General features: G+C 37.8%; 1 protein-coding gene across 1 annotated transcript in view; it reads left to right on the top strand.

Moving 5' to 3' along the window:
- tenm2b (teneurin transmembrane protein 2b) overlaps positions 1-14,959 on the top strand; it is a gene marked incomplete at its 5' end in the record, with an annotated part of 110,635 nt that overhangs the window by 47,211 nt on the left and 48,465 nt on the right. Inside the window, one exon of the mRNA XM_079585960.1 lies at positions 11,810-11,932. Within this exon, the coding sequence (XP_079442086.1) occupies positions 11,810-11,932 (123 nt within the window). The remainder of the gene's footprint in view (positions 1-11,809; positions 11,933-14,959) is intronic.

Genomic DNA, 14,959 nt, shown 5'->3' with positions numbered 1-14,959 from the left:
TAAGTGTTTGACTTATTTTTCTCAACCGGGCAACCATGTGCAAGCGCTCTGTCTCCACTGTGGATAAAAGCGGCTTTTTGAAAACACGGTAAGCTTGCAGTTTAGCGATCTCCGGTTCGATATTCTATTCACAGAAAAGTGTAATACATCTGACAGAGAGAGAGAGAGAGAGAGAGAGAGAGAGAGAGAGAGAGAGAGAGAGAGAGAGAGAGAGAGAGAGAGAGAGAGAGAGAGAGAGTGCATGTATGAATTACCTCAGTCTGTGCCGCGTTTCTCTATTGACATTGAAACAGAGTTTAACTTCTTCAAAAACAGTGATGTTACAGATTCCTTGCTGAGAACGATGATGTAGCTAAAGCTATTTTATTGAAAAAATTGCATAAATTATATTATGCAGTGTTTATAGTATAAAATACTAAATTCTGCTGAGGTGAAATTTAGTGCAGACCCGTATTGTGATATATACATCACCTTAAAATAATTTCCCCTTGAAAATGTAGGCTACTTACTCAAAAACCTGGAAGTGCATTGTGAATGTCATTTCATGTTGCGGAAATATTTAATCTCACGATCAAATCTCTGTTCAAGAATTGTTCTTTCTTGCTAAGAAAAACTTTTCTCTATTGGGCGGACATTTTGGCCACCTGAGCAAAAACATTTTTATACCATACTTGTACAGAGTACGTAAACACAAAAAGTGGTTACATCATGCAGTTTTAACATTTAACTTGAATGTGCTATTTATATTTTATATAACAATCAGTTAAAGTCACTAAATCAAGCTCATTTGCCAAGAAGTTCTATAAAACAAAAACGTAAAAAATTTACGCAGAACAGTTAAATTTGCAGGACGCGAAGCGATATGAACAATATCGATGAGATCAAACATGTGTTTAAGTTGCTAAGAGTGGTTGGGGTGTTGTGTAGTGATACATAGAACAGTTGGGTGAAGCGGTCATAGGCGCGTTTTATCGTGAATAAAACACAGCTATTGACCAATCAGAATCAAGGATTGGAACTAACCGTTTTATAAAATAGAATAGAATAGAATAGAATAATAGAAAAGAAATGAGGTACAATGAGATGGTGTCACAAACTGCTATTACATGTGCATAGTTACAATCTGTAAGTACAGGCTGTTCCATAACTTAATTACATGTTAATTACATTTTGTTACATGTTATTACAACGTCTACTACTAAGTCATTAATTAAGTAATTACTCTGTGTCACGAACACCGTAAAATAAAGTGTTACCGTATCTTTGTGCCTATTGTTTACAAACATTCTGAAATGCCTTATGGGGTGAGCTAAACAAGGCAATGACATACAGGTGAAAGTGATCGTGGCTGATTAGTCTTTCTTTCTTTCTTTCTTTCTTTATTAGTTCATCCACACATAAAATCAAGACAGTTGGCACAACCAAGTGGCACATATTGTAATGTGTGAATCAGGTCTCCCACAGAAGCTATTCAAAGCTTATAATAGGGAGCCTGAGGACATATTGAAATGATACATTATGAACAAGTACTTAAACTAAACACCAATCACACAACAATGATATCATACGAAAATACACAATACAACATAAGACACACAAGGACAGGACAATGCTTTTAGGATCAACTGTAGTCTAGGTAAGCTACTGGAAAAGTTATAGATATAAGCGTAAAAGTTTTTTAGTGTTTTCTTAAAGATGGATACGGATTTTAACACATTCAGCCTGCCATCTAGTTCATTCCAAATCTTTGGGCCTCTACTTGTAATGCTCAAATTTGCACTTTTAAGTCTTCTGATTTTACCAGTAATTTGATGTTTGTTATTAGTGGCATGAGCATGAAGCGGACTACTAATTGGAATGAGCTGAGATAGCCTGCTGTTTGTCACATTAACTACTTGGTGCATAATACACGCATTGTGGTATATGTTCAACTCAGTAAGCCGAAGGAGACCTAAGCTGTGAAAGAGAGGTCTTGTAGGAGTGTTGTACCAAGACCACGATATAGCTCGTATTATCTTCTTTTGTAGACTTATCAATTTATTTAAGTGACTCGGGTAGGTATTACACCAAATTACGTTACAATAACTAATGTGAGGTTCGAACAAGGTTTTGTACAAGGTAAGAAGAGCAGGTAATGTAAGATAATGCCGTATTCTGAAGAACAAACCAACGTATTTTGAAAGCTTGTGTATCAAGTGATCAATGTGGCATTTAAAGTTTAGACATTTATCAATGTGAACCCCCAGGAACTTTGTAGAAGTGGTTGATAGTATCTCCTCATCATCTACATTGAGGCAAAACTGTTTTGTAGCTGATGCCCTTATATTTGATTGAAACACTATATAGTTCGTTTTTTTAATGTTGAGGGATAATTTATTGCACTTGAACCAGACAACAATTTTTTGTAGTTCTTCATTTAAAATAATTTTTAAGTCACTTGAATTTTTATGTGACAAAAACAAATGAAAAAAAAAGTCTGGGCAAAGGATTATGGGAAATGTAGTTTGTGGATGTGTGGTGATTGTCCGGGTTGGAGTGCCCTCTGATTGTTATCCCGGGCACTCTCACTGGTGATCGTGACATGGTTTAGGACAACCCATGTGTGTTTTGTACGTGTCAATAATTGGTAACAGACAGCATTAAACAATCAAAATTCAATGTTTGTTTATTGCTTATGAATTTGCAAGATTGTCTATATTAGGGGTTTTTAAACATTGTAATGGAAAGAAGCCCTTAACAATCCCCTTGTGAGATCAATTCTTTATTATGCAAATGCTAAATATAGTATAATATAATACATATAATATCAAATTAAAACTAATTCAAGTATTTAAACTATTATAATATAATATTTTATATCAATTTAAATCCTTCAACTTGTTTTAATATTATATTATTATTATATGGAAAAACTGAAGCATTTAAACAGATCTAATAACTAAATATTTTCAAACGTGAGCATGTGAATTATTTTATAGTTATCTAAACATCCATGACCCTCCGCCCCCCCCCCCCCCCCCCCCCCCCCCAAACACAAATCTATTTAAACGTAACTGATGTATTTTAAGTTTGTCGTGGGCATGTACTGTAATGTCTCAGAGTTTTGTTACCGTGCTGTGCACATCATCCATTATTTCCACCACTTAATCAATCCACAACATGATGACGTATTATTTTACGTCTTCGCGTTTCGTGTTGCCTCTGGTATTAAGCTATTTGGTCCACAAACATTAAAATACAACGACTGATTTGGCTCACTGCCGCTCACACGTGCTCACATAATTCACTTTCTATGAATTCTGTAAACCGCATTCATCAGTTCTAACTCTATAGCGACACTAACTCTATAGCGGTAGACCAGAGCACTGCAATTATTTCTCATTTAGATTACAATCGAATGGATTTCCCCACACATTTTGGGTCTGCCCTTTGTGCGTTTTTTAATCTTTCTGCGTGTTTGAGACATCAGAAGGTTGTGGCCAAGCTTAGAGGGAACATTGCACTCAGCTCACATGTGCAATGAGGAAGGTGGGGGGGGCAGAATACTTCACTTAGCCTTTAGACATCTATCATTTATCTCCCCTTCTTTCATCTGCTTCTTTCATCATCTTACACCAATTAGTCCACATTAGTCGCAGTGGCCTTATGGCAGTCAGATGCAGCCGCTGTGCCTCCCGCATCAGGACTGCAACACCTGTCTCCTAGCAACCTGTATCCTGATCTCAAGCAAGGGATGCTGCCTCTGACATAAGAATGGCAAGACAAACATTCTCAGGAAAAGCCATCCAGGAGATTGACACTGTAATTAGGCCATGGGTGAGTATTGGACAAAGCACTGGGATATTGGATTTGAATGGGAGCATACTTGGAGTTCTGGGAATGGTTATGCTCAAAAACCTTTTTGAAGCTGGTTTATATCACTGACTGGCAGAATGGCAGCCAGTGGGTTTAAAATAAAGTGAAATATTTAAATAGATACATACAAATAAATATATATACGGTAAATAAAATATTTTAGTTTTAGTTTACAACTCGTGTGGCAGATTCTTAATAATGTACTCATTAGTTTCATTAGGTTTGGAAGATCTTTAATGCTATTTTCCATAAAATGTTAATCAAACAACTCAAAAATTGTGGTGTAACCATCAGTTCCAAATAAAAAAAAGTATAAATACATTACCGTTCCGAGTTTGGGTTCAAGCTTTGGCTTTCAGTCTGGCTGTGTTTACTTTAACTGTAAACTTTAAAGAACCTGTGTGATTCAGGCAATGAACAGTGTTGCTAACTGGGTGGTTACAGCTCAGTGGGCCACACATATGCATTAAGAGTCCCATTGTACAGGCGAAAGTCCCTGAGGTTTTGGAATAGTTTACAGAACACTTTACAGGCCACTGCACACAAGATACACACAAGTACACATTCATTTAAACGCACACTCACATCAAAAGTACTAGTTTTGTAAGTACTGTGTGTGTGTGTGTGTGTGTGTGTGTGTGTGTGTGTGTGTGTGTGTGTGTGTGTGTGTGTGTGTGTGTGTGTGTGTGTGTGTGTGTGTGTGTGTGTGTGTGTGTGTGTGTGTGCGCGTGTGTGCACGTGTGTGTGTGTGTGTGTGTGTGTGTGTGTGTGTGTGTGTGTGTGTGTGTGTGTGTGTGTGTGTGTGTGTGTGTGTTTGCTTTTGCATTCCTCTTTCATGGTCAGTCAGAGGGTTAGGAAGTTAGGAAGTCAGAAATCATATTGTAATTATTGGTCACACTTTAGTTTAGGTTCTAATTCTCACTGACCCGTGCTGGCAAAATTAGTCACAATGAGAAAATTTCCACACATTAGTTATTGTTATTTTCACATTCTCTATTAAAAAACCTTCCAAATTATGTATGATTTGTTGGAATCAGACAAACAAAATTCTGAGCTACACCTATTTTAAATCGATACAGTCAGCAAAGTCAATTTAGAGTTACACATCAGATATTTTTTCCCGCAATAGTTAACCAAACGTTCACTTAAGACATAACAGATCATGTTTGCGTGAATACTCACCAAGACAGATATTTATATGAAATACTGTAATTCTGTGTAGGCTATATGTCGGGATCTCGCGGTGTCTGAGGTGTCTTTGTCCGTACGCTTCGGATCTGTCAGTCAGTGCGCGTAAGATCGTTTTGTTTACATAAGGATGAATTTGAAAATCACATTTCATTGGTTCAGAATCTTGCTGAATTCAGAAATCTAAAAAGAAAATTTATTTACATTTATACCATCTGCAAATGTACTCCTCTACCTTCAGCAAACTGCTTTCACGCCAACTAAACATTGTAACTAAGCTTTTAGTTACTTATTCACTTTTTTTTTATCCAGTCCCCATGAATATTATATTTTATAGTTTATTATTATTATGATATATTTTTTTAATATTAATAATAACGCTATATTGCCAAAAAAAAAACTGTCTGTCTTTATCAGAAATACTATTTCATCCCTATACAAATGCTTGTGCATAATGTCACCACAAAAGTATTAATATTATTTTTGATCACTGAATATTATAATTTATTTAAATTGTATGTACTATTTCTGCCATAATTTCTTTACTTTAATGCTGCATTACTCTGGTTTAACCCCTTATTTTTTTAGTATTTTTTGCAAACAAACCACTATTATAAACCACTATAATATAATAATATTAATTAATATTAGAGTTTTATATATATATATTTTTTTATATATATATATAATATTTATTCTGTCATTTCTTTACGTTCATGCCACATTATTTCGGTTGAACCCCAGAGTCTTAATTCCTTTTGTGAAACAAACCACTTTTGTGGAGCTTTTACAAACTGAAAGCTGATCTAAAGACTCTGAAAACTGTATCATTAGCTCATGAATGTGTGTAGTGTGTAGTATACAACAGGCAGGGCAGAGTGCTGCTCTTTTACTTTAAAGCACACAGTGCATGCAGACTATAGATTTATTTAATTAAATCACTGCCTTTTGCAGTATAACAACCGCAATAGCCTGCAGTGTGATTTTGATTGTATTTAGATTCATTGCACAGCCCTTGTGTAGACATTAAACAGGTCTTCTGTAACATCAGGTGAAGATTGCTGTGAAGTGAGGATGAGTTGCGTCAGGTTGATTTAGGTACATCAGTGTGTGTGTGCGTGCGTGTGTTTGTGTGTGTGTGTGTTCCATGGGGACACACTGCATGACTGTTTTCATTCACACAGGTTATTTAGGTAGCAACTCTTCCCAGACAAAGAGGGAAGTTGGAACGATGAAGCTTTGGAGCTCCATGAATAGGGCTCCTACCCTCTGGTGAGCTTCCCTCTCACTGGGTTCACTGGACATCTAGCTGTCTTCTGGTCCCCCCAGCCTTTGTAGCTGGACTTCAAAGTGGCTTCAGATTGTGCGATTTATTTGCTTTTTGCTGGAATGGTGCCCATAGGGAGCAGCCTGTCTCATCCATACATATCCCTTGTGGGTATAAATGCAACACAAGGCTTACTAAATAATGAAACGGCGGGCAAATATCAGTAGTTTCTTATTTGAAGCATTTGGCAGTGAGCCGTGTTTCAAAGGCTGGCAATATAATAGCCAGTAGAACTGGGTTTGCTGGCTATGTAAAATAGTCGTCTGTGTGTTTTTGATTTTCTGAAACATTGGTGTACCACAAATCCTGGGGCCTCCTTGCAAACCATGAGACGGGGCTCCGCCTACAAATTGTGACATCATGCACAAGCGTTTCTTATTGTGGGTGCAACAGAATAGAGACAGGCAGTTATGGTCTTCTCCGGCATTTAAAATTTTTCGTTTAATAACATTTTTAATATAAGTCTATTTCTTTAATTTTGTTTCTCTGCTGTGTGACAGTTATGGCCTATGTACTTGGCTTGTTTTCCACATGTGCTTTAGACACTGGCTCACGCAGAAGCATTCCCATAGTGTTAAAGGGGTGGTTGATTATGATTTCACTTTTCTAACTTTAGTGTAATGTTGCTGTTTGAGCATAAACTACATCTGCAAAGTTATGACGCTCAAAGTTCAAAGCAAAGGGAGATATGTGCTTTTACAGAAATCGTTTTTTAAGGACAACAAACGACTGATAGGGACTACATGTTTTATATATTATAATGACAGAATATGCTAATCAATGACTAGAAGATAGTTAACTCCACATAAGCTACATAAATTCATCAACTAACCATTCAGAAACGTCCTGTTGGATTCTACATATTGTCACTTCTTGAGTCTCTTCATCATTGTCCGACACCGATTTGAACATAAAAAGGCAGAACAGTTTCTGAGATTTTAGTGCTTGTCTGTGTGAGGTAATCAGAGCTGCTAACACACACAAGCTCTTGAAGCTCCGCCCTCTGTACAGGAGCAGCAGCTCATTTGCATTTAAAGGGACACACACGAAACGACACGTTGTTGCTCACCCTCAAAAAGGGACAATTTTAACATGCTAAAAAATATCTGTGGGGTATTTTGAGCTAAAACTTCACATACACACTCTGGGGACATCAGATACTTATTTTACATCTTGTAAAAAGGGGCATGATATCACTGTGGCGGGCAGGACGACTGCTGGCCACACAAAAGAGAAACAAAACACAACATACAATCAGGCCTGTTCCTCTCTCGATCTCCACTGTCGTCGCTCCCCCTTTTATGCTTCCGCTCCTCCATGAGAGATACACGTCACGCAGGTGTCGCTCATCAGTAATCATGCCACCGGCCTCGTGCCGTCCTCTCACGGCCCTCGACCTCGTCCTGCTCGCCACAAACACCCCTTTAACATCATAACACAGCGAAAGGGAACTTTCCTTTCTTCACATGAAAGGCAGACAGATGCTCCTTGATCATGTTAATTTGTGTGTGTGTTCTGTTCGTTATGCACCTGATCAATAATCAACATTTAAGCACATGATATATTGTCTCCCTTTATTTGGATTCTGTGTAAATACTTTTAGCCTCTGTGTACCCTCTTAGCATTTTATTCTATGCAGAGCAAAATCATAATACAGCAATACACTCAAACATTCACACACACCGTCAAGCCTCCAGAGACTATCCGCAGGCACCTCAGCAGCACATCGACCACGTATAGTTGTTTCATAAAGCTGACACCACTATCTGTTTAGTGTCGTCCTCAATTTCCAAGCATCTCTCATGCTGTCAAAGGTAAGTCAGTTCTTTTCTCCAGTTATTCTGCAAGCGTGAGCTCACGAAGGAGATCAGCTGACTTACCTGTGGCTTGTTCAGGGCCGAGCCTGAGGGCAGAGCTTCTCATGCATTAGCTCATACTGTAGCTATCACATCAGCAGCACCTTCATATACTGTACACATCTATCAGAGGCCCCTTATGGACCACCAGTGGTTTTGAACAACACACACATCTTGTCTAGAAATGTCAAAATAGATGTGCTTTATATGTATGTACCAAGTAAAATAATGAGTTCTTAGTTTGCCTGACCAACAGATCTAAAAAACAATATCCATTTTTCATACTATTATTGTGATGCACAATTAATTTAAAACAATATTTTTTTAATTCTACTAAATGTTTAATATATATATATATATATATATATATATATATATATATATATATATATATATATATATATATATATATACACACCGCCTTTCAATTTTTTGGGGCCAGCAAGTTAAGTTTTTTGAACAAAAGTTTTTTGAAAAGTCTCTTCTGCTCACCAAGGCTGCATTTATGTAACCAAACATACAGTAAAAGCAGTACTATTGTGATTATTATTACAATTTGAAATAAAAACTGACATTTTAAATTTAATTTTAAAATGTAATTTATTCATGTGATGGCAAAGCATCACTAATCCAGTCTTTAGTGTCACATGATCCTTTAGAAATCATTATAATATGCTGATTTGATGCTCAAGAAACATTTATTATTATTATCAATGTTTTTTTTTATTAATATAATATAATTTCAGTGGTTTTGGGCAATTATATGAAAATAATTAATAGATTATCATCATTTTTATATTGTTGAACCTAGTGTAAACCCAGATAGCTATGTCAGTAAAATTATTTTATTAAGCCAAGATAAAAAATTTGATTTTTGTCAAATATCGGATTCAACATTCTAGTGTAAATAGGGTCAGATGAAAGCCCTAATCTGACCCTAAACTAAATATGTGACTCGTATAAGGTAAAAAATGCATTACTGTTCTGTGATGGAAATGGATTGCTAAAGAAAGAGTTCCACTTTTGCAATGCTGTCAGCACCAACTCAGCTGGTACAGCTCAGTGAAATAAGCTTGGCAGCTTAGATTTCATTTTCTCAGTGCTTTTAAGTCAGAGAAGAAATCCAGACTGAAGATGCAGACTTACTCAGCCAAGACAGGGAAATACTTTTGTCATCTGTATTCCCATCTGTTCTCTCACTCCTTCTCTTTCTTCCTGTTTCTTTCTCCGTGCTTTAGGTAGGTAATATTATTCATCACTTTGAAGAGGTGAATTATACATAGAGATTACATAAAGTTAGAGGCAGCATCTCATGAATTTCACATCTAACACATTTTCTCTTAATAATTAATGCTTATCGCACAGACCAAAAATGTTTGTTGAAGATCTCCAAATTTGATAAGCAAAAAAAAAGTGCAGTTACGCTAATGCTAATGCTAATGCTGCCAGATGAGACCAGTGTGCAGCCCTTACCTGACCCTTTACTATGCCCACATTCCTCCACGGAGGATATGAAATAACCAGGTACTTCTTGTGCTGTCAGGTTTATTCTCTAGATGGATGCTGAATGAACCTGCTGTATGTAATTTAATGTAACAATTATTTTAATTATATTTGTTTATTACACTGTTACTGTGGTTACTGTTGTTACTCTTAATTGGATATCCTCTGTTGACAAATAGTTGCCTTGTTAACACATTTGCAGCAAATGAAAACTTGTAAACATGGTGTTATAATGGCTGAACATTTAAATTCACGAGGCATTTACATGCTTTATATAAATGCGCATGGATTGCTAAATACATTTGAAGCTAATTGATCAGAGATTTGAAAAGGTTGGCTTGTACAACTGATAAGGCTTCCATCCTTACCCTTATCCTTACCATTTATTTTTTTAAACGTTGTATTAAAACATGCTTTAATCTCAATATGTTGACCACACTTGCTACAATTTGAATTTAAACTGATGCTAAAATGCTTTTCGGTGATATTTAAAGGTTGAGTGATTTTTCTTTTCTTTGTGATTGAATTCAAGAATGTTTAATATACGTGAAGAGAGCAACCCATTAGCCTTTCAATTCATTTCAATGGCTCACCGGTGCTTGCTGCCCTGTAAGTATACTCGATGCAACCTGGACACTGGCATCTTGCTTTAAGAGAAATCCAGAAGCATATGACTGATAACTCTCTATTATAAAGGAGAAATATGCATCTATTTCAGATGAAAGCCATTTCTGCCATATTATATTATTTATTAAAAAAAAACAAGAAATTAATTGTATACATTTAATAGAATTAAATATATAATATAAATGAACTATTTGCTTTTGTGTGGCAAAATCAACTTTGATTCAACCAGTAGCTTGCAGAGGAATAACACATTACCCTATGTTAAGTATTTCTCCACATCACTGCTTATTGCGACAAGATGTTTCAGGTCATAACAGAAATGGACAAAAAGAAAGCAGGAGGGATGGAGGATACGGGAAAGGTGAAAAGAACAACGAAGGAGCGAGAGATATTGCTGATTAGAGGACAGAGAGATAAGATGAGGAATAGTGCGTGTGGGACAATGACTAGATGGCATCAGAGCATCTGACAGCCTGAAGGAGTCAGCTTTTCTTTTGACTTCTCTGCACAAGAGTGATAACACACCCTCAGACGTACAGTCAGGTACCAAAAAACTGAGTTGGCATTGATTTTGCGTGGATGAGATTGAGGGAGGGATAGAAGAACTAGGGGGCGGAGGTGAGGTGTTATGGTTGATACTGCAAACGTTAGCATTTTCCCGCAATATTTGATGTCCGCGCGTGTGTGTATGACTGCACTTGTTTTCCCTTGGGGCACCTCGTTTGTAATTTTCACCAGTACATCACAAAAACGAACTTTCTCTGATCATTATCATATTTCTTAAACAGACTTGACATATTTGAATATTGCATATTGAGTGATCTCCATTGGAGCTAATCAGTCTCTACAAAGTCTTGGAAGTGCCGAAGCACTAAAGCACTGATTATAGTACATATGGGGTGCGGAGAGAAGCAGGCATCTCGCCAAAAATCTTCTCAAGCACACACACACACACACACACACAAGAATGTGTGGAGAACATTTGGCATCTGTCACCAACTTTAAACTGGCTTCAGTTAATTTTTTTTCCAAGACAATTTTCTTGTCCTCTCTCACCTTGCTTTGCAGTTTCAAGATAAGTGTCATTTCCTTTCTGAAATCGTATTGTGTTGCATTTATCGTTTTGTTTTTTCTCATTTGCCACCCGCTTCTGTGTGACATATTCATATCTTTGGAGGATTTAGCATTCCTGTAGTGGTTTGGATTAAACCTGGTCCAACAAAACCTGTCTGGGCACAGAGCCCAAACAAAGCACAGACTGCAGTCAAAGTGTCATTTTCTGTAATGAGTGTATTTGTATGCTAAAGTCACCTCTGTCAGCACGAGTTATAGTTGTTGTGTGTCGCAGGCTCTCAGCTGTCAGGACGTGTCATCCGTGCATACATAAAGTAGTTGGAAGGTGTAATGTAGTGTCATGTTCTATTTTTTAATTCTCTCTTTCTCTCCCTTATAGCTCTTAATCTGCTTGGCTTGAATTGGCGGCTGAAGCCCACAGAAGGGCATCTAGTGAACACTGGCCTCAGCATGAGTATTCCTGGCATTGGCGATGTGGCAACAGTGCCCTCCGGAGGCAGAGGTAAAAGCAAAACACGACCCTGAAACCCTGAAACATGACCATGTGCAATCCAAATCACCTGATGACATTAAATGCAATCCCCCTTATAATATAAAAATCCAAACTGCTCTCTGTTTACACATCAATCATTTCATATTCACAGTTCATGAGCATTCATGTTGTTCTAGTAGGGTAAAAAAAAGTTAGTCCTAATTCTGTAATTGTAAAAACATAATTACAGTGTAATAAAAGTAACCATTAGTGATGCGCGGATCGCGGTTATTTCCGCGGACACTGCGGATAATCCGCGGGTTGGGCGGATCTAGTAAAAAATATAGCTGCAAGCAGCAATCACCGGGGCCAAGCGCAAGCAAGACGACAAGACATGCCAAAGTGGCTGGAAGTGAGAGACCAACTGCAGCAAGGAGCAATTGAAGACATTTAAAGATGAATTTTGGCAAAATGGTTGAAAAATCACACACAATAACTAAAAATATGATTATCACTTTCGACCAATAGGTGGCGCAGTTACGAAACTGATGTGATGTGGTCAGAGTGAAGTGACAATGACACATACAAAGTTTGGTGTCAATATGTCAAGGCATTGCATATATTAAAGCCTGAATAGTCATTTTGGCATCATGCCTCAACTTTGCATCTTCGGTATACAAAAACGATTTTGTCTATCGACACGAAATCCATAACTTTTACTCGGCACGGTCTGGAGATGACACGAACCAATTTTGGTGAAAATCGGACCTTCGGTCTAGGAGGAGTTCGAAAAAGTAGGTTTTAAAAGAAAATAAAGATGGGGGACAGGAAGTTTGGCTGACTATGGCAAAACTGGTATCTATGTTTTCAGCATAACCCAAGGAATCTATTGAGATCAGTGTCATTACTATAGGCAAATTTATTCAAAAGTTATTAGCATTTTTGGAAATTTCATTATAACTTTTGACCAAAAGGTGGCGCTGTCTCATAAATTTTTGAGTACCTTTAGGGCGTTGTACTGATGACCCATACTGAGTTTCGTAACGATACGTTCATGCGTTCATAAAATACAGCATTTTAGCACATAATTCAAAATGGCCGACAGCCAAAATGGCCGATATGGGAAAATTGGATATCAGTCAACTCAGCACGACGCCTTGAATCTAACGAGACCACTTTTGTGATTTTTGGACAAACCGTTCAGAAGTTATAAGCAAAAACATAAATTCTTCATATCTCCGGACCAGTAGGTGGCGCTGCGCCGAAACGCAGCATGTAGCCTCAGGTCATGCTTGTGATGACATGTACCAAATTTGGCCTGAATCCGATAAAGCGTTGTGGAGATACGGCCTTACGTCTGTTTTCGCAAGCGCTACGTAAAATTTATTTGCGCGGTATACGAGAACGGTATTTCGAATCAACTTGAATTCCATAACTTTTGGTCGTCAAGGTCTGGAGATGATCTGGTTCAATTTTCGTGAAATTCGGAGCAACGGCCTAGGAGGAGTTCGAAAAAGTAGGTTTTTCAGAAAATTCAAAATGGCGGAAAAACTATTATGACGGAAAATGACGTCATAGGGTGCAGTCGAATCGTCATGAGCTCAGGAATCAGAGGAAAAAAGAATTTTGTTTCTAGCCCTTGTGGTTCAAAAGTTATTAGCATAAACATGAGTGAAACTTTGGACAGCTGGTGGCGCTAGAGGGAATGAGTTGGAGACTCCAAATTTGCTATGGTGATAGGTCAGGCTGTCCTCTATCACTGTGCCAATTTTCATAAGTTTCCCGCAAACGGTTCTATAGGCTGCCATAGACGCCCAGTCGGAAGAAAAAGAAAAAAAAGAAAAAGAAAAAGAAGAATAAGAACGGGAACAGATACAATAGGTGCCCGCACCTTCAGTGCTTGGCCCCTAAATATAGCTGCAAGCAGCAATCACCGGGGCCAAGCGCAAGCAAGACGACAAGACATGCCAAAGTGGCTGGGAGTGTGAGACCCACTGCAGCAAGGAGCAATTAAAGACATTTGAAGATGAATTTTGGCAAAATGGTTGAAAAATCACATACAATAACTAAAAATATGATTATCACTTTCGACCAATAGGTGGCGCAGTTACGAAACTGATGTGATGTGGTCAGAGTGAAGTGACAATGACACATACAAAGTTTGGTGTCAATATGTCAAGGCATTGCAGATATAAAGCCTGAATAGTCATTTTGGCATCATGCCTCAACTTTGCCACTGCGGTATACGAAAACGGTTTTGTCTATCGACACGAAATCCATAACTTTTACTCGGCACAGTCTGGAGATGACACGATCCGATTTTGGTGAAAATCGGACGTTCGGTCTAGGAGGAGTTCGAAAAAGTAGGTTTTAAAAGAAAATAAAGATGGCGGACAGGAACTTTGATTGACTATGGCAAAATTGGTATCTATGTTTTCAGCATAACCCAAGGAATCTATTGAGATCAGTGTCATTACTATAGGCAAATTTATTCAAAAGTTATTAGCATTTTTGGAAATTTCATTATAACTTTTGACCAAAAGGTGGGGCTGTCTCATAAATTTTTGAGTACTTTTAGGGCGTTGTACTGATGACCCATACTGAGTTTCGTAACGATACGTTCATGCGTTCATAAAATACAGCATTTTAGCACATAATTCAAAATGGCCGACAGCCAAAATGGCCGATATGGGAAAATTGAATATCAGTCAACTCAGCACGACGCCCTGAATCTAACGAGACCACTTTTGTGATTTTTGGACAAACCGTTCAGAAGTTATAAGCAAAAACATAAATTATTCATATCTCCGGACCAGTAGGTGGCGCTGCGCCGAAACGCAGCAAGTAACCTCAGGTCATGCTTGTGACGACATGTACCAAATTTGGTCTGAATCCGATAAAGCGTTGTGGAGATACGGCCTTACGTCTGTTTTTGCAAGCGCTACGTAAAATTTATTTGCGCGGTATTCGAGAACGGTAATTCGAATCAACTTGAATTCCATAACTTTTGGTCGTCATAGTCTGGAGATGATCTGGTTCATTTTTCGTGAAATTCGG

The sequence above is a fragment of the Phoxinus phoxinus genome, assembly GCF_949152265.1.
Source record: "Phoxinus phoxinus genome assembly, chromosome: 17".
Taxonomy (NCBI): Eukaryota; Metazoa; Chordata; class Actinopteri; order Cypriniformes; family Leuciscidae; genus Phoxinus; species Phoxinus phoxinus.
Note: the sequence above shows the minus strand (reverse complement) of the source record. Positions and strands in the feature narration are given on the sequence as shown.